Genomic DNA, 17614 nt, shown 5'->3' on the forward strand with positions numbered 1-17614 from the left:
GGAGAGAGAAGAGAGAAGAGAGAAGAGAGAAGAGAGGAAAGAGAAGAAGAAGAGAGAAGAGAGAAGAGAGAAGAGAGAAGAGAGAAGAGAGAAGAGAGAAGAGAGAAGAGAGAAGAGAGAAGAGAGAAGAGAGAAGAGAGAAGAGAGAAGAGAGAAGAGAGAAGAGAGAAGAGAGAAGAGAGAAGAGAGAAGAGAGGAAAGAGAGAGAGAGAGAGAGAGAGAGAGAGAGAGAGAGAGAGAGAGAGAGAGAGAGAGAGAGAGAGAGAGAGAGAGAGAGAGAGAGAGAGAGAGAGAGAGAGAGAGCAGAGATTCGGTTCGAGAGAGAGTCAAAAAGCTGGAGGATCTGATCTTTCTCGCCCACTCGCTCCAAAAAGAATGTCCACCCCTTTTAACGGCCTTGTGGTTGGCCATGGATCACTCATCAAGTGAATACGCTTGTTATGATTGGTGTCGGTTGCGTCCCATGGAGCCAATGCCAACTCGGCTGCCTTTTACTTGCTAGACAGCCTCCTCTCTTTACTTGTATGGACAGTCCTTTGCCACCCTCCCCAATAATGCTCTCTGGCGCACACCAGCATATCCCTGGAGGAGGAGCCAGGTGAGCCCGATGGTGCAGGAGGAAAGGAAACAAAGTTGGCCGTTCATTTATTCACTTGTGCATGCAGAAGCCAGTGTATCCTTTTGCAGGCAAAGAACAACTTTGCTCCTTCAAGCAACAAGCGAGATAGAAAGGTCTTCGGGCCCGTGCGTCAAAGGCAGTTTCGCACCAAGCATAGTGCCCGCCACATTCAAAGGCACAAATAACATGTCGCCGAGGAATGCGCAGTCTCGTGACTCTTGCAGCTAAGAAGTGTTTAGTCAAGCTGCAAGCAAATGATCATGACAACAATCGTGAGTGATTCCCACCCCAAACCGACGAATAAAACCAAATAGCCAGCTACATCCAACAGAAACGACATCAAAACGAACCTTGACGAAACCAATGTCCTTGGCGTACAGCTGGAAGCACTGACGGCAGATGTTCATGCCATACTTGCGGATCAGACCGTGACGGTTGCCGCAGACGCGGCTATAGACATTTCAGACGACAGACACCAAGAAAAGTGAGGCAACGAGTTCCAAGCGAATGACTTGAGTCCAAGATGGTTCAACGCCCTCTCTCAACAAATCAGTCAACAAAAAACAGAGCCCAAAACAGGAGCACCGCTGTGCCTCCTGCTCTCTGATGTCCACGACAAGGACCAAGGCATGCACATGTCCAAAACTGCCGGGCATCGCACAACCACCCAAGCTCGCCAAGGCTCGGCATGACACTCAAATGCTAGATGTGTCCATCAGACCCCCAAGAATGCCAAGGTACACATGCAGCCTCAGTCCCAACACTGGGCCTTGAGCCAACTAGAGCTGTTCTGCCTCGAAATCAGCCGTTTCTTTTCTGAAGGCACTCATTCTGTCTCGGTCGAGCGCTGCTGTGCGTGGCGCAGAGAACAACGAGAGCAAAGTACTCACCACTGGCGGGAGCCAGGACCGTACTTCTTGGGGTGCGAGTTCCAAACCTACATAGCGGATCAGGCAAGCCCCGCAAGCATAGCGACCAACATCAGCCCAGCAGGGTTTGTGCACTTGAGCCGCGAGTCGAGCCACCAGAGGGTGCCTCGCGAAAAAGACACAAGACACGTGGAGCGCTAATTCTGTCGGCAGCCGCGCCACCTGAGATACAATTGCAGCGCATGACAAGAGAACCCTTGCTCCTTCATGTCAAACGCCCTTTCCCGATGACAGGTGACGCGACTGCCACTTCTTGGCTCATCTCGAGCGTCCGCAGCGACGCACCTGGTTGTGACCCATGGTGAACGGTTTAGGCGCCGAAACGAAGGAAAAGTACCGCTCCCAGTCAACGAAGGTTCAAATCTCGAATTCCAATCTCCTTGGTTTTTTTCTCCCTCAGGTTCATCGACTCGTGTAATGTCAGACAGATCAGGACAATGTCAGATTTTCGGCTTTGTTCCTTGGTGTCTCCCTCCTTCTCTTTCGAACTGTTTGTTCGTTCGTTTTGTTCGACAGCACGGCACGATGACAGAGGTCAAGGCTTTGGCATTGCAATTGGGGTACATGGCAAAAAGGCTGTTTCTGGGAGGGTGATGCTGATTGTCTTGGAATGAACTTGATGGCTCGCCCACGTGCATCAACAGGTCAGGCTCAACAAAAGAATTTAAAAGACAAGGAAAAGGGGGGATGGCGGAGTTGAAAGACACCGCTCAGGTCAACAGGTAATGGCACGGCCAGCGGATAAGCTGTAATGTTCACCACCCTGGCCGACACCAAAAGCTGGCCGGCGAGGAAGACTCTGACCCAGCATACAAAACAGCGCTTTAAATGTACAACTCCTTGCCACGAGAGAAAGGAAGTAGGGAAGTAAACGACAAAACAGGTTGAAGACAACGAGCAATGAACAAAAGGCAAAAGCAATAGGAGGAACAAGAAGAAAAAGAAGAAGAAGAAGAAGAAGAAGAAGAAGAAGAAGAAGAAGAAGAAGAAGAAAGGAAGCCACGGCAGCCGGATGAAGAATGATGGAAGAAGGGAAGACGGGGAGAAGCAAATGGAAGGGATGATGGCGAAAAAAGGCCAATTTATAAAAGAAAGTAGGGGGAGAAGCTGCAAGAACGACGACAACGACGCATGTATGCACACGTTCGCGTTCACAAGTACATGGTCACCTATTCTGGCAGGGATGGAGTCGGGTCGCTCATCAGCTGCCCTTGAATTTGGCCAAGGTGCGCTTGAGGCGGTTGAAGGTGGGGCGGGACAAGGGGTCCATCTCCCAGCACGCGCGCATCACGGCGGTGTAGAGCGTTTCTGGGCAATCGTCAGGACGCTCCATGCGATAGCCCTTGGGCAAGGCATCAACAACGTCCTTCTGGCTCATGCGCGGATAAGGTGAGCGTCCATAGGAATAGATCTCCCACATGGTGATGCCAAAACTCCAGACTGTCGGAAAACAGAGGCCCCGGCAGCAGGCAAAAAGCATCATGAGCCAAACCAGTAGATGCAGCATCCAGATGGGATGGGGTCGCTGTCAGAGTGCAGCCAAGTGCGTACCATCACTCTTGGAGGTGGAGACCTTGTGCTTGAGCACCTCTGGCGCGGTCCACTTGATGGGTAGCTTGCCCGAGTCAATGTCACCCCAGTCAGATCGCTTGGCCAGGCCAAAATCGGCCACCTTGGCCACATCCTCTTCCGAAATCAGGACGTTGCGTGCAGCCAAATCACTATGCGTATGGGATCGGGCGCAAGGGGGGTTGCCGGGCAAGTGTGAGTCGACGCGAAGGAGACCATGGTTTGCCACAAACAACTCGCATCGATGCTTCAGCTTGGCGAGTGCGAGCATACCGATGCACGACGTTTTGCTTTTCCAAAAAGGCCATGCCCTCGCATATGTCTTGGGTAAACTTGAAGAGAAGGTCCTTCTTCACCACTGATCGTCCCCTTGAGCGCAAAAAGTCGAGCAGGTTGCCCTGTCAACAATTACAATCAAGGGCCATTCGTGCTCGTGCGTGAGAGCGACCGGGCACGCGCACAAGTTTGCACAAGAGGCGGTGCACGGCAGGGCAGTATACAAACCTTGGCCATGTATTCAGTCACAAGCATGATTTCCTTGCCTTCGGTCACCACACCCTCGAGTTTGACCAGGTTGGGGTGCTTGAGCTTGGTCATGACGCTTGCTTCGGCCAGAAACTCATCGCGGAGGCTCTGCTCGTAATTCTTGAGCGTTTTGATAGCAACACGTTGGCCACAGTACGTGCCCTCAAAGACATCACCAAACTGGCCCGAGCCTAGCTTGGCGCCCTTGATCAGGTCCTTGGGCTCGATCACGTGTTGTGCAATCGATGCCTCATCAACGCGGGTGCCATCAGCAGCCCGGACCAAGGGCCGAATCAACTGGGTTGACAGGCCATCAGCATCCTGTGTGTAGTGCTACAAGGCAAAGAGTCCCGTTGACAAGGCGCATTGAGCACGAATCGAAAGCACGGTGGTGAGCATGAATGGCGAGAGCGCGGCGTGATGATGGGACATGATGGGATGGAAGTGCACTTTTCAACAGGTAGGGCGCGGGGCTTGCTCTGAGTGCGAGCCTACCGAGATTAGTTCATCGAGTGAGCCGAAGGAGACCTCATCATCGATGGTGATTTTTCCACCTTTGCTCTGAATATGATAGTGATCCACGGCTTCAGTGCCACTGCACATGTTGACATGGCAAGTTGGGTCCAGATGGATGGCAGCGGGGAAAATGATGAGACATGCCAGGCAGGATGCACGCGGGTGAAGCGGAGGTCCGCGTGGCTGAGCAGGTTGAAATGCGAGAGACGCACACGACCGTTAGGGTGTAATCACCCGGAAAATTTGTGCTTTCGCGAACAAGGAATGTGCCTACGGGTTTGCCCGCAATCAGCTCTTCGGCGACTGTTCGGTTGATCTTGCCGTGAAACCAAGGCATGGGCTAATAATGATTATAACAATAATCATAATAATGACGATAACAATAATAAGACATGGGTAATCATGAGTCGTTGTCAATGTTGTGGAAAGCCGCTGGATCATGGCAATCCAAGGGCGGGGCAGCACCCCGCGAGATCTTACGCCTTGCGCATCGTCGGCGGGCTGGTTGGCATCAGATGCACCGACAGGGCGCTGCAAGGTGCATGATAGCCAAACAAACAAACAAACAAAAAAAAAATGAGAGCGTTTACAAGGATCAAAGTCATTGGGGTTATCGACAGGGCGGTGAGAGGGAGAGAGCGTGTAAGGAAAGAAGGGGGGCGAGGGAAAGAGAGGATGAAAACAAAAGTGCAAGAGAAAAAACAAGATGCAACAGGGGGACCTACAACGTAGTTGGCGGGGATCATGCCCGTTTTGCCTTTGCTGTTTCGGGCCAGCCACCAGTTTGAGTCACTGGCCACCTTGACAATGGTCAAGGGTTCATTGCGCTTGAATGGCAGGTCCTATACAAAGTACAAAAAAAGTGTCGCTGTCAGTGACCAAGGCCACGGGGCATGTGTCGGAAGAAAAGCATGATGCCCTCTCGGGGCGGGTCGATCAAATGGCTGCTGTTGTTTGTTCCCAGCATCAACAACATGTGTGGAGAAACTGCTGGGCGGATGCGGCAAGCTGACCTCTGATGATTCACCCGCAAAGTCGAAGAGGGCGACCACATTGGTACCGGGCTGAGCAGCCATCGGTCTGGTGTTGTAGCGGGACGAGGTTTTCTCGTTGTGGTCCGAGACTAGCGCAAAAGGCGCAACAACAAGAGCGGCCTCGGCCACCTATTTGGTGAAGGGAAGAAAGCGAGCAGCACGATAAGCGGAAATGGGATGAGCCAAACAAACCAAGACCAGAACAAGGTGGTGCTTGCACAAGGGGCAAACAAGTCGGGCAGAGACAGGGGCCGGACGAGTATCGACGGTGGGCGGGGGTAGGGGTGTGGTTGTGAATTGCTTTCTTTCTTCTCGTAACCGGGGGAGGAAGAAGAAAGAGGAGAGGTGTGTGGGACGGGGGGTTGCCGATTTTCTTGTGTGTGCCGGGTGTGGGGTCAACGACAGATCCCAGTCAGCCAGAGACCTTGCTCCCCCTCGCTCCCGAGTTGCTTTGACGGCCAAAGAGCAACTCAAGGGCATGCTCGAGGGCGCTGGCTGGCGGGGCTGGACCCCTGTGTTTGGTGGCAGTTGGCCAAGGTTTGGGTGTTGGGGGAAGATGTGGCAAGATGGGTCAAGCCATTACCTGGGTCAAAGGCACTCGTTGAAGACCGCGATCGTCGGAGCGGAGCACGATGACAGCTACCCCAGGGTCAAACCAAGACGAGGACGCGCGAGAGGGCGCGGAAGAGAGAGAGAGACAGAGAGAGAGAGAGAGAGAGAGAGAAGAAAAAAAAAAAAGTGGGAGGAAGTGGTCGAGGTGAGTGCGTCACAAAAGTAATACGTTCGGGACACGGCCAGTGGGCACACTGTTGCAACAACCGTTTGTCTCCTGCATCAAGACGTCAGTGGGTGGGGAACCCAAGACACGCCTGCACCGCCGTGTCACGGAACCAACCAGACCAGCCGCGCCAACAAGTTCTCCCGTCCGTGTGTGTGTGTGCGCGCGCTCACCTGAACTCGTTTTTTTTTCTTTTTTTTTTTGTTTTCTTGTCTCTTTGGTTTTGATTTCACGTTCAACTTGCTCCTTTGGAAATCAAGAGAGAGAGAGAGAGAGAGAGAGAGAGAGAGAGAGAGAGAGAGAGAGAGACAGACAGACAGACAGACACAGACAGACAGAGAAGAGAGAGAGAGACAGAGAGAGACAGAGAGAGAGAGAGAGAGACAGAGAGAGAGACAGAGACAGAGAGACAGAGAGAGAGAGAGAGAGACAGAGAGAGAGACAGAGGGCAGACAGACTGACAAAGGAGAGTGAGCGGGACACACAAAACAATGACATTATTGTGTCATCTTCATCATCTTGTTGGTCAGTAAGCTGCTTCAACGACTGATTCCAAGAGGCAGGGAGGACGGCTTCTCATCTCCTCTTGTCTTGTCTGCGGTCGGTTTGCCCCAGCTTCATCCCTACGCCACATTCATCCCTGCCACCCTCTCCCTCTCCTGCCTCCTCCCTCCCTCGCCGGCCGCTGCCCGTGGTTCCTTCTCTCTCTCTCTCTCTTTTCTTTTTCGCTGACTTTGGCAGCGTATTTTTCTCTTATAGTTTGGGACAGATTTTATGTGGTTCAACGCATTCAGAAACAACACCTTACAAGCAGTCAACTCATGAATTGTCAGACGGTTTTTGGTGCCCTCAGTAGGTGTATCAAACCCCAAATGCCTCGTCAATTTCTCCTTGACCGTTTACCTTAATAGCCCTTGCAAACGGCAGCTTTTCTTCATCATCCCCATATTGACCGTCGCGATCCTCCCTCTTGCATTTCCGCTCTCGACATTCACAGTCAGTGCCGTCGTATGAAGGGTGTTCATCGCCTCCCCGCCGGGGCGCGCCCGTCCCGTCGGCACCGCCGCCAGCAAGTGTTGTTTGAGGACGGGTGGCTCTTTTTTTTTTTTTCATTTTCATCGTCAAGCATCAATGCCACAACCTCACTTTCCAACTCACTGGGGGAATGGTGTGCACCGGCCCGCAGCTCAATCACAAGCGCTTCGCTTCGGGTTTTCACTCCATCATATCGCCATGACCTTTTCCTTGGGCCACCTTCTCGAGGCGGCGCTCCTCTTTATCAACGCCGTGGCCGTCCTGCAAGACTACAGCCCCAACCTCAAGCCCGGCGGCCCCCCTGTCCCCCGATTTCTCACCACCAGTACGTTGCTCAAGCCCACCAGCCCACCCCCCTCCTCACGCCGACCCAGATCCGGCAGCTCATGCTCGCCCTGCCGCTCTCGCGCTCAAACCGGGACAGTGGGACTTACAACCGCCGACGACCACTCGGTCAAGGGCAAGATCGTCACCATGATCAATGCCGTCCGGACCCTCATGCGTGGTACGCACCATGTATAGCAGGACATTGTGGCCCGGTTTCAATCTTCTCGCCTTCCACCATCCCACTCACCGCCCGCCCACACGTTTGATGTTCTCTCTTTCGTCGCGTAGTGCCGCTTATTGCCGTCAACGCTGTCATGATCGTCTACCTCCTTCTGGCCGGCTAACCGGGCTGCGGTGATGCAGCCGGGCGAGCCACTCGCCTGCAACAATCTTCTACGCCTGCCACCGAGTGGCCTCATTTGTTTTGCCCCACACACACCTTGTTTTTTTGTTTTCTATATCCCTCGTCTTCTCGCTTCTCATTTGCTGGCTCGTGGTGTCTTGCTCACACCGTGTCATTCAAGGCTCACTGCAGTGCACTCATGCCCTCGAGGAGGCATAGTGGTCAGGGAGCACTGATCAAACCGTTGGTCTTTTCACTCTATGAGCGAATCGATCGATGGAACGAGATTCAAATGTCTTGGTCTCTTCACGTTGATCAATGGTCAAGTCAATCGTCCTAGCCCGCGCCGTTATCGACAGAAAGGTCGCCAGATCTTTCGGCCAAGCCCACCCTGTTTCGAAAGATCATGTCCAAACTAGAGACAGGGTCAATTCTTGTAAAAAAAAGAGAAAAGGGAAAAACGAAGCAGCACGTTGCACACCTCAGCCTGAACAAGACGGGCCAAGGGAAGCCCAGACAAGAGAACATTCACACAAGACAAGACACGATCAAACGAATGAGAAGGAGAAAAAACAAAGGAGCTACGCCCACACACAGAGAGGCTTAAGAAAAAAAGAACAGCTCCATTCTCGTTCCCATTGTCATTGAATCAAGAGCTCAACGCAACCGCGTCCATGCCCTCCAACATTCATCCGCATGCCCTGCCCTCAGGACGACCTGACCATCGGTCAAGGCATCGCCATCGTAGAGGGTCGGGACGAGAAACAAGCGAGTCCACGAGGTGGAAAAAAAAAAATTACGAGCTGACGCCCAACTTGGCCAGGCACTTGACACCCTGCTCTTGGTACTCCTGCTTTGTGATCCACATCTCAGGCTTGTCCTTGATGAGCTGTGCCAGAACAGCACCGCCCAAAAAGACCATGTGTTTGCGGCGTGGGGGATCTTCGATGCGAATCTTGAACTTGGACAGCGCCGCCGTGTTGCCCTTGAGCACACGCTCGAGGTAAAGCTGCTTAAGCTCGCGCTCCAGACGGCTGGGCAAGCCGGGGTACATGGTGCTACCACCCGACAGCACAATGTGCTTGTAGAACTCCGGCCGCGTGTCAATGTCAGCCGACTACGCGACACAGCCAACCAAGCGGGACACAGACCAGGTGGAAGCGGAGCATGAGGGGGGGGGGGGAAATGAATAAATCATGACAAAAAGCCGACACTAGGATCAAGCATCCATCCCAACGACGTGAGGGCTGAGCGCAGATGTTTGGAAGACGCAGGCTTACCTGAATGCAGTCAAAGAGCATCTCGGCGACGCCAGCGTCCTCGAGGCCAATGAGATGGGGCTGGAAGAGGGCTTCGGGTGCTTCAAAGCGCTCGCCGCCGACCTTGATGACACGACCATCGGGCAACGTGTAGGATTCCACCAGAACAGTTGTCTCGTTGGCCAGCTTCTGCTCCATGTCAACATCGTACGCTACATAGCAAAGCTTCTCCTTCATCATGCGAATTGTCTCGAAATCGGCCGATTGGTTGAAGGCGTAGCCGCGCAACAGCAGCAACTGGCAGGGGAGGAAGCGAGAAGCCAACGAGGTGAGGTGCCGAGCATGTAGGTGCATTCACAGCTCGGCTTGTCTGACGAGCAAGCTAAAAGCACGCTGACGCTAATTTTTAGAGATGAAAAGAGGAACAACAAACCGTCGACCAACCTTGATGAGGTAGCGGGTAATATCGCGGCCCGCCACGTTGAGACGGCGGGTCAGATGGGGAAGAGCAAAGCCCTCGTAAACGGGAATAATGTGGGTCACACCATCACCGGAATCAATGACGACACCAGTCATCAAACCTAGTCAGAGACGAATAAAACAACATTGCACAGCGGCAGCGGAGACATGTGAGCGGGAGCGAATGATAAGGTCAAAGAGCCTTCTGGATAGGAAGCACGGCACACAAAAATACGGGGCGAGCGAGGCGAGGAAGCTGGCAGTGATCTGCCTGGGTCAAAGCAACGGTGGGCTAAGAGCCACGACACGGAAATGTCTCAAGTGTACCTTGGGCGTAGAGGGTCAGGACGGCCTGGACGGCAATGTACACGCCCTCAAACTCAAAGGTCTCGAACATTTCAGTGATCATGCGCTCGCGGTTGCGCGCCGGGTTCATTGGCGGCTCTGTCAGGACGACCTAGATGCCATTGCGATGCGTGACGGGCGATGAATGTGCGAGGAGAGAGAGCAGATGGTGCAGGTGTGAGCTCCATAGCGACGCCCGGAACATGCGCCGGTCGTTGCCAGTGGGGTGCACTGGCCAGGACAGGGTTGACGAGGCAAGCCGAAGCGTGTATTACCTTGCACCCCTTGGGATCAATCTGCATCTTTTCATGAAAGGTGTAGTTCCAAACATGACGCATGTCCTCCCAGTTGCGCACGATACCGTTGTCCATGGGGTAGTTCACCTCAAGATTGGAGCGAAGCTGTGACGCCTCCTCGCCGACCATAATGTCCTGCACGAACAAAGGTTGGACGACAGGGTCAGTACCTGCGCTTGCACTTGCTTGGTTGTTGATCCTGGACATGGGTCGCACGCCGCACAAGGGTGTGTGCGCGGGAGCAAGCGGAAATAGGGAATTCCGGCAAACAGACCTTGAGGGTGACGTTGTTGACCTGGGCTTGTGAACGGAGGACGGGGCGACCGACCAGGGATGGGAAGATATGGGCGGGGAAGTTGGCACCGGCGTAGCCGCACTTGACAAAGCCAGTGCCGTTATCGCACACAATCACCGTGTTGCCCTGGGCATCCTTGCAGTTTTCGCTGGCCATCTTGCTGGCGCGGTGGTGCTCGCTGGCGACTCCCTCGACGCTCTGAACGTGATCGGGGAATGCACAAAGTTTCGGCTGAGGTCGCCTCTGAACAAAAATATAAAAAAGAAAAAAAAAGAAACGAAGGAACGAAAAGCAAGAGAGATGAGGATCAAAAGCAAGGATGTTGACGTGCAGTGCAGTGTCTGTGAATCAAGTCAAGACCAACTCCCTGCCCGGCCTGCTAAGAAAGCGTGAGAGCCACCCCTTAGCGCGCGAGCAGTGCCAGTGTGACTGAGCACAGCAGACCACACCAACATGCAATCTGCAAAAGGGCTCCCGCCTTCCCCTGCTAGGCATCAGCACCACCTGCCCCCTCATCGCATCATCCATATGCATGCATGTGTGTGTGTGTGTCTTTCTGCTCTGGATCACACTGCTGCCACTGTGCGCCGCCGCCGCCGCCGCCGAATCACCTGCTGCGCGCTGCTACCAAGTGGTGATGCAGTGCAGTCTCTGTGTGTGTGTGTGTGTGTGTGTGTGTGTGTGTCCAGCTTTGCTTACCGAGTAGGTCGCTACTAAATGTCATTCCAGCTCACTTCGAGGGGTTCTTTTGTGTCTTTTTTTCTTTTGTGTTGTCGCCCTCGCAAGGGAAGAGCAGCAGGAAGAAAGATTCTTTTGTTCTCCTTTGAAGGTGCATTTTCCTGTATACGTTTACAGGTCGGTTTACCAGTAAAACAATAGCCGACCGTGCTCGAGCCAAATTCCCGCCCAACAGCTGTTCCCCACCAACTCGGGATGTCAGATATTATACGATTGTCAGACACATCACAGAATGTCAGACATTTCCCCCTTTCCACACACACACACACACACACACACACACACACACGGCCGGTGCGATGTTGACGCCCGAGTTTGAGCTGCAGCAGGATGATGGCCACGTGCTGCTGACCATCCGTGCGCCCTATGTCAAGGTATGCGTGGGCCTGGCGGGCGGGAGTGGGTGAATGGCGGGGGCGGGTGAATGGCGGGGGCGGGTGAATGGAGCTGGCACTCTAAAGAGAGGCAAAAAAAAAACATCAACGAAAATGAAGAACGGGTCAAGCGGGCACATGTGCTCGGGTCGACTCTGTGCTCCGAGCCTTCGATTGAGGCAGACGACACCCGCCCCTTTGCCCTGCGCCCTTCTTTTTCCATGGCATCTCAAACTGCTCTCCTCTCACTTTGCTCTCTCCCCTCTTTCTCTCTCTCTCTCTCTCTCTCTCTCTCTCTCCGCTCCCGTTTCCAGGCCAATGATGTGGATTGGTTGATCGATGGAAACGTGTTTCGGTTTCACATCAAACCCTACTTTCTCCGGCTCTGCTTCCAACAATCCCTCGCCAACTCGGGCCTCGAGCAAGTGGCCTACGACATTAACACGGGTACTCATGCGCTCTTTGCTGGCCCTCGCCTGACAGGTCACCCCACCCACCCAAACACACTCACACACATGCCGTGTTGCCCTCATCGCTTGCGTGGCGTATGCGTGACTTGCGCGGCTTGCGCGCTTGCTCAGGTCACTTTACCTTTAAGCTTCCCAAGGAGACACCTGGCGAGCACTTTGAAGGCCTCGACTTGCACAACCTACTCTTGCGTTCCACCCAAGCCTCAGCCCAAGCCGCCGCCACCGCCACCCGCCCCAGCATTGAGGTGCTCTCGAGCACCCCTGCCGCTGCCGATCTCGAAGCCGCCGGTGCCGAGCCCGGTGCTGCTCCGGAAGAGGGGGGCGAGGACGATGGGTTCGACTGGGAAGTGGAGCAAGAACTGGCTTCAACTCTGGTGCGGTTCAAAGTGCCACCGACCCACCTTTTTCCGATCAATATTGGTCTCACCGACATCTTCATTTTGTTCATGTCTCGCCTCACCTGGCACGCTTCCTTTTCTTGTGTCCCACGACCTTGCCTTGCTCAGGGAAATATTCACGTGGGCCACCGTGATGGCTACGGGTTTGACGCCAAACACACTGATGTCGTCGGTCGCCTTCAAGCCAACGGCTTTCCTGTACGCCCTGTCGCCAGAAGCGTTGACCTCGCGTGCCATACATGGCTTTGACGCTGCGCACAACACAAGCCCCGCCGGCCCATCAATTAGCCTCACGCGCCACGTACCACGGTATACACCCCATGCCGCAGGAGTTGACACGCCTGGCCGACCCCGAGAATGTAGACAACGATCAACGCGCCCAGCTGCGGGTGGATGCCGAAGAGGCCGATTTTGATGAAGATTACTACTGGTAAGCTGACTTGCTGGCGTGGCGTGGCGCGCTGCGTGTGCCCCGCAGTCTGTTTGGCGCACGCAGCTACGGCTGGATCCCCGTACCATGACGCCATCATATCTACCCTCAACCGGCGCGCTGGTCAATCAATAGGGCCGAATGCGAGGACTTTTATCAGCTGATTGTCCCGCTGCTGCGTGCACCCGGACCACACGCCGAGTATGTGGCGCAGTGTGCACGCCGGCACACCGACGCACGGTCGCATACCTGCTATGCCGTGGCATGCGCTGGGCCTCGCTGCTACTCCAGCGCTTGTCGTGCCGTGCATTTGAAGAAAGGCACGCCCGCGCCGCTGCCCAAGGCATATCGTGTGCGCTTGGAAGGATTGCCCAAACGCGAGCTCCTGCCAACCAACACGGCCCCGACACTTTTGGTCAACATTCTTGACCTCCTGCTCACTTACTGCTATGAATATCGCATTTGGGGCGGTGACTTGACTCCCGAATCCGTCCGGACCATGGCTCAGCTCTCGTCCACCCTCTCGCATCTGCAGCTCTTCACACACGCCAAGGACGTGCTCCAGGCCTTTGGTCGTCGCGCGCTTTGCTACCCACTGCGCCGACACTGGGTCTTGGTGGTGGCCACCTTCCGAGATGTACAAACGCTTTTTGCGGCCGGTAAACGCGCACTCGTCATGGTCCTTCTTGACATGAAGGCGCTTTTTGACAAAGACGAAGTCTTCTATCCCTTTGTTGACCTATTCCTTGTCGATGCCATTCTTTGGCTGCTCCAGCACTGCCCAGAGCGAGCTGTGGCCACTCTTGCCGAGTTTTTGGCGAGCGTGCCCCTCAGCCCACCTCAGTTTCGCGATTTGCCCGATGTTTCACAATTTGAGCTTCCGGCCGCCGAGTCTGAGTCTGGCGAGTCCGAGTCCAACTCGGGTTCAGATTCGGGATCAGACGGCAGCGAGAGTGATGATGAGGGCGATGACGCCAGTGCCACGGACAGTGATGACGTCAGTGCTGGCGAGGCCATCTAGCAAAAGAGTTGCAAAACCACATTTACTTAATGGGTCGGCATGGCAGTGGGGTGGGAGAGTCTGGGTCACCATTGTGTTGCTGTCCCGTTGCCTGCTCGCAGTGGAGTGGGTTGAGCTACTGCGTAGTGTCGCTCCTCCCCCCACCCTTTTATTCTTTGGAGTTTCTTTGACATGGTATGTCTACCAAGCTTGTGAATTGACGTGGGAATATGCGCACCATCGACCTGGAACAAAGTCACCGACTTCATCTCAACTGTCACGTCACTGGGGTACAACCCTGCATCAGGACCAGAGCTGAAGTCAACTGGGGCTCTTACTCAAGGTATTCTTGCATAGTGGCCAATCGCGACATGATATCATCAGCAGAGAACGCACAGCGCTCCAGGGCAAAGGCCATTGCTCCACGCGACGAATCAGCGAGCGTCGGCGAACCCATGCCATTGACAGACTGTCGGAAGTAAAGGACGCATGTGAAATCCCAGGATCCTTCAGAGCTGAGGGCGCGATGGACGCGGGGTTGGTTGTTTTTAGATCTGCACGAACACACGCACCAATTCAATGCCGCTACTATTTCTTGTGGGTGCCGCCAGCAGCTCGTCAAGTTGGGTGTGCGCGGTCTCGGCAAGAGCCTGAAGTGGGCTCACGACCTCTTGGCAAATGTTTTGCAGCAGACCTGTTTTCCAAAACTATTCACATTGGAGCCGCAAGTTGCAAGATTAGGGGTCAGCTTTCTTCCCAAGGTCGCAGTGGCACAACCAGAACATGCGCACACGAAAAGTCAATCAAAAAACACAACACAGAAACACAAAAGCACAAAGTGAAACTCATAAGAATCAGATGTACCTTGAGTTCGTCGTCAGAGACGGTGCGCTCTGGAGAAGGAGGGCCTTTAAGGACGCAGAAGAGAATCAAGTTCAAAATGGCCTCGACCTACCCAAAGCAGGCATGAAAACCGATGAGAGGCTGCAACCTTTGATAAAGTGATCGCGGCTCGAGGGAAGGGATAGGTGTTTCGACGCACGCGTGTTGTGTGCTGAATCAGCCACCGGGGGTTGTCTAGCTCCAAGCGTTGCACGAGGGTGCTCAGCAGTCTGATGCAGGCAATGGCGAGTTGACAGGCCGTGAGAGAGCTTATACGTGAAAAGCCATGTTGGCTTTTTCCCTTGAACGCGTCTCGACGCTACAAACGTGTATAATGCTGGCCCGGTGAAGAAGGACAGAGCGGGGCCCTCAAGCTGACGCGTAGCTTTGACAATCTCCTCCTACGCAGTCCGGCGCGAGCAAGCCACAGTGAGGTAAACCATGGTATGTGTTTTGCACGGTGTCGTCTGGACAACAGCAGAGTGGTGGCAGAGGTAGGTGGGGTGGATGGATGAAGGAGCATGCGAGTACCTTGAGCCAGAGAACCAAAAGATGAACCGCCTGATCGTGGGGTGTGTCGCGTAGCATGATTTGGAAAAGGGCGTAGCGCTCCGAGACGGCCAAGCAACTGAAGAGGCGGTGAAGAAGTGCAATAACCTAGGCAGGGGCAAGGGCAGGGGCAAGGGCAGGGGCAAGGGCAGGGGCAGGGAAGACATGGTTTGGTTTGTAAGATCAAGAACTAGGTCTTTGTTCGTGGCGTTTATGTGCCGGGGGGCTTGACGTACTTGCTGTCGCTCGTTGGCATTGGCACACTGCGATGCGTGTTCAAGCAGGCCTTGAGCCAGGGTGGCGCCATCTCTGTGTGAAGGAGGGTTGGGCTTTAGCAAAGTGGGCGGGAGTGGCTGCGCTGCCATGTAGGTGATGGAACGAGCGCCCATGAATATCATCACCTGGGCGTTTCGGCATCTGCAGCTTTAGTGGCCAAGTGTTGCAGCTCAGCTTCATCTGGGGAGAGCCAGGACAATTGCAGCGTCACCAAGTCAACCCCAGCGCGGCGAGCCTAACAAGTCGGGGTGGGGGGTGGGGATAAGACCAAGCAGCGTGCGCACGATGCAGAAGGAGGTGGGGGGCGGTGCGGCGCCTTGGGGCAGCAGACGACCAAGATAAAATCAGGGTGGAAATGATAATCGAACCCAAGCTGACGGGGCTTGCAAGAGGCAGATGGCGTGGGAGCCGAGGAGGGCAACCGTAGTGTGTCGTCTGTTTTTTTTTTTTTTTTTTTTTTTTTTTAATAATAAAAACAGGCAGGGGGCGGGGGTGGATGGCAATAAGTTGGCAAGGCGCGAATGGGTGGGGCAGACGAGACGGGAGGGCATAGAGGAGATGGGGGCGCGCCCTGGGCGGGATGATGGGAGTGGGATTGGACAAACCGATAGAGAAGCGTGGGGAGATGATCGCGGGTGGCCATGTGACGCGCGAGGAGCAAGCCTTGGGTCAAGGGGTGAAGGTGGCGAAGGTGCCAGCTGGATGATGCCGAGGGCTGACCAGGAAGCATCCATTCGCGTTGGAGGGTTTCAAAGGCGCGATGTAGATCGATGCTGCTCTGAATGCGCTGTGTGTCATCAACGGGGTCTTTTGGGGTAGGGGCGTCTGCCTCATCGTCATCGTCATGGTCATCGTAGTCGTAGTCGGCGTCATGTTGATCAAAAGCGGCCGCTAGGCGGTTTGAGATCTGCGAGGTTTGAGCATCAAGGTTAACCAGAGGCTGGGCAAGCACGGCCAATATGTCGATCATGTCAAGGGCGCGTGTGAGGTGGTGGTCGGCCTGGGTTTCATGGGCGTTGTGAGGGATTGCGGTGGCCGTTGGGGCCGGGTCGATGGGTTGGGCGGGATGGTGGTTGTGATGGTGGCCTTGGGCAAGGCGCAGAGCTGGCAGAAGGGCAAGGTTGGCATGCAAGGCGGCGGCAGCCTGGCGAACCGCATCGTAGAGTTCAGCGTCCTCTTCTTCAAGGAGGCCTGCTTCCAGGGGAGCGAGTTTTTGATCGAGGTTGCTGAGGAGGTCAGCGGTGACGGCGAGGAGACGGGGGCGGTGGGATGGGATGGCTTCGGAAGCCAAGTCAACGAGGGCCAAGTTGACGAGCTCCAGGGATCGTGGCAAGTGGCGGGGCTCACAGCGTGGGGTGAGGCGGGCCACGGCTTGCCAGAGGAGCAGGCGAAGCCAGGGCGGGGCTTCGGCATGACGCACGGGGGCAACGAGTGCGAGGAGGGAGTCACGAGGATGGCAAACCTCAACAACCGTCATCAGCCAATTATCAAGTGCTTGATAGGCTGCTGTGTGTTCGGGAAGATGCTCGGGGGCATGCTGGGCGAGGAGGGACAGCATGTCAGCGAGGAGCATGTCACAGAGTGACTCGGACATGGGGGCCGCCACCAGGGCCTTGAGCAGCTCAGTGCTGGTGGGGAGCTGATCAGGATCGCTGGCAGTTTGACTCTGATCTGCACTTAGCCCATGTTCCCAGGCCTGGAGCAGCTCTGCGCGAGCTTGCATGTAGTCGTTCTCAAGGTAGTTGCTGCGCTCGGCGGCTGCGGCGGCGACCGCGACCAGTTCCGGCTCGCTCCTCATCATCTCGCCCCGTTTTATCTGACAAATAATTGTCAGACCGACTATCGGACGGAATGTCAGACGGAATGCATCATGTTTGTTTTAGAGGGGTGATTTTGATTTACCGTGCCGATCTTCTTCGGCTTTGTTGTTTTGGGCACTGGTGGTTCTTGAAGAAGACGTGTGAAGCGAACCGCGTTGTGTGTGTGTTGTTGCTTGATTTTTTTTGTTTTTTGTTTTTTGTTCTGGTGTGTGGGCATCCCGAGATGCAGGGTTACACATGTCCTCGTGGTCTGGTTCCTCCGATGATGCATCATGGACTTTCCTCTGGGCTGCCTGCGATTTCGCCTTCGAGCCCCCGGTGCTTGCGGGATGGACTCGATCACGGCCG

The 17614-nt window shown here is 54.7% G+C and overlaps 6 protein-coding genes across 6 annotated transcripts in view; 3 read left to right on the plus strand and 3 right to left on the minus strand.

Moving 5' to 3' along the window:
• Nucleotides 1-1872, minus strand: part of MONBRDRAFT_38296 (uncharacterized protein) — a gene marked incomplete at its 3' end in the record, with an annotated part of 3761 nt that extends 1889 nt beyond the window's left edge. The window contains exons 1-4 of the mRNA XM_001748464.1: nucleotides 1834-1872; nucleotides 1510-1556; nucleotides 970-1069; nucleotides 573-582 (exon numbers count right to left, since the gene is read on the minus strand). Coding sequence (XP_001748516.1) covers nucleotides 573-582; nucleotides 970-1069; nucleotides 1510-1556; nucleotides 1834-1848 — 172 coding nt within the window. The 5' untranslated portion in view covers nucleotides 1849-1872. The remainder of the gene's footprint in view (nucleotides 1-572; nucleotides 583-969; nucleotides 1070-1509; nucleotides 1557-1833) is intronic.
• Nucleotides 1873-2085: 213 nt separating this feature from the next.
• Nucleotides 2086-6210, minus strand: MbCsk (uncharacterized protein). Its single transcript, XM_001748465.1, has 11 exons — nucleotides 6144-6210; nucleotides 5776-5831; nucleotides 5172-5321; nucleotides 4884-5000; nucleotides 4639-4689; nucleotides 4371-4498; nucleotides 4138-4237; nucleotides 3622-3975; nucleotides 3391-3515; nucleotides 3100-3269; nucleotides 2086-2988 (listed from the first exon to the last, which is right to left on the minus strand). Exons 3-11 carry the CDS (start codon nucleotides 5232-5234, stop codon nucleotides 2750-2752), a joined length of 1347 nt encoding a protein of 448 aa, XP_001748517.1. The 5' UTR covers nucleotides 5235-5321; nucleotides 5776-5831; nucleotides 6144-6210; the 3' UTR covers nucleotides 2086-2749.
• Nucleotides 6211-7203: 993 nt separating this feature from the next.
• MONBRDRAFT_10660 (uncharacterized protein) lies at nucleotides 7204-7676 on the plus strand (the record flags this gene model as incomplete). The annotated part of the gene is made up of 2 exons (XM_001748391.1): nucleotides 7204-7510; nucleotides 7621-7676. 2 exons carry the CDS (start codon nucleotides 7204-7206, stop codon nucleotides 7674-7676), a joined length of 363 nt encoding a protein of 120 aa, XP_001748443.1.
• A 414-nt stretch (nucleotides 7677-8090) lies between these two features.
• On the minus strand, nucleotides 8091-10573 carry MONBRDRAFT_35254 (uncharacterized protein). Its single transcript, XM_001748466.1, has 6 exons — nucleotides 10309-10573; nucleotides 10014-10169; nucleotides 9721-9850; nucleotides 9379-9515; nucleotides 8956-9231; nucleotides 8091-8792 (listed from the first exon to the last, which is right to left on the minus strand). Exons 1-6 carry the CDS (start codon nucleotides 10483-10485, stop codon nucleotides 8472-8474), a joined length of 1197 nt encoding a protein of 398 aa, XP_001748518.1. The 5' UTR covers nucleotides 10486-10573; the 3' UTR covers nucleotides 8091-8471.
• A 748-nt stretch (nucleotides 10574-11321) lies between these two features.
• On the plus strand, nucleotides 11322-14329 carry MONBRDRAFT_38299 (uncharacterized protein). The gene is made up of 6 exons (XM_001748392.1): nucleotides 11322-11441; nucleotides 11756-11888; nucleotides 12023-12285; nucleotides 12418-12507; nucleotides 12639-12739; nucleotides 12875-14329. The coding sequence occupies exons 1-6, from the start codon at nucleotides 11367-11369 to the stop codon at nucleotides 13758-13760; spliced, it is 1548 nt and encodes a 515-aa protein (XP_001748444.1). The 5' UTR covers nucleotides 11322-11366; the 3' UTR covers nucleotides 13761-14329.
• Nucleotides 14330-16455: 2126 nt separating this feature from the next.
• On the plus strand, nucleotides 16456-17031 carry MONBRDRAFT_27981 (uncharacterized protein; the record flags this gene model as incomplete). The annotated part of the gene is made up of 1 exon (XM_001748393.1): nucleotides 16456-17031. The coding sequence occupies one exon, from the start codon at nucleotides 16456-16458 to the stop codon at nucleotides 17029-17031; it is 576 nt and encodes a 191-aa protein (XP_001748445.1).
• Between the last annotated feature and the right edge of the window lie 583 nt (nucleotides 17032-17614).

Source organism: Monosiga brevicollis, genomic scaffold, assembly GCF_000002865.3.
Source record: "Monosiga brevicollis MX1 MONBRscaffold_23 genomic scaffold, whole genome shotgun sequence".
NCBI lineage: Eukaryota > Choanoflagellata > Craspedida > Salpingoecidae > Monosiga > Monosiga brevicollis.

Coding starts and splice junctions, on each gene's coding strand:
- MbCsk (XM_001748465.1), bottom strand. CDS start 5,234: ATGGCTGCTCAGCCCGGTACCAATGTGGTCGCCCTCTTCGACTTTGCG. Junction 4,690..4,883: donor TGATCCCCGCCAACTACGTT/GTAGGTCCCCCT, acceptor TGCACCTTGCAG/CGCCCTGTCGGTGCATCTGA. Junction 4,499..4,638: donor CCGCCGACGATGCGCAAGGC/GTAAGATCTCGC, acceptor AATCATTATTAG/CCCATGCCTTGGTTTCACGG.
- MONBRDRAFT_35254 (XM_001748466.1), bottom strand. CDS start 10,485: ATGGCCAGCGAAAACTGCAAGGATGCCCAGGGCAACACGGTGATTGTG. Junction 10,170..10,308: donor TCAACAACGTCACCCTCAAG/GTCTGTTTGCCG, acceptor TTGTTCGTGCAG/GACATTATGGTCGGCGAGGA. Junction 8,793..8,955: donor TGCTCTTTGACTGCATTCAG/GTAAGCCTGCGT, acceptor TGTGTCGCGTAG/TCGGCTGACATTGACACGCG.
- MONBRDRAFT_38299 (XM_001748392.1), top strand. CDS start 11,367: ATGTTGACGCCCGAGTTTGAGCTGCAGCAGGATGATGGCCACGTGCTG. Junction 11,442..11,755: donor TCCGTGCGCCCTATGTCAAG/GTATGCGTGGGC, acceptor TCCCGTTTCCAG/GCCAATGATGTGGATTGGTT. Junction 12,286..12,417: donor AAGAACTGGCTTCAACTCTG/GTGCGGTTCAAA, acceptor TGCCTTGCTCAG/GGAAATATTCACGTGGGCCA.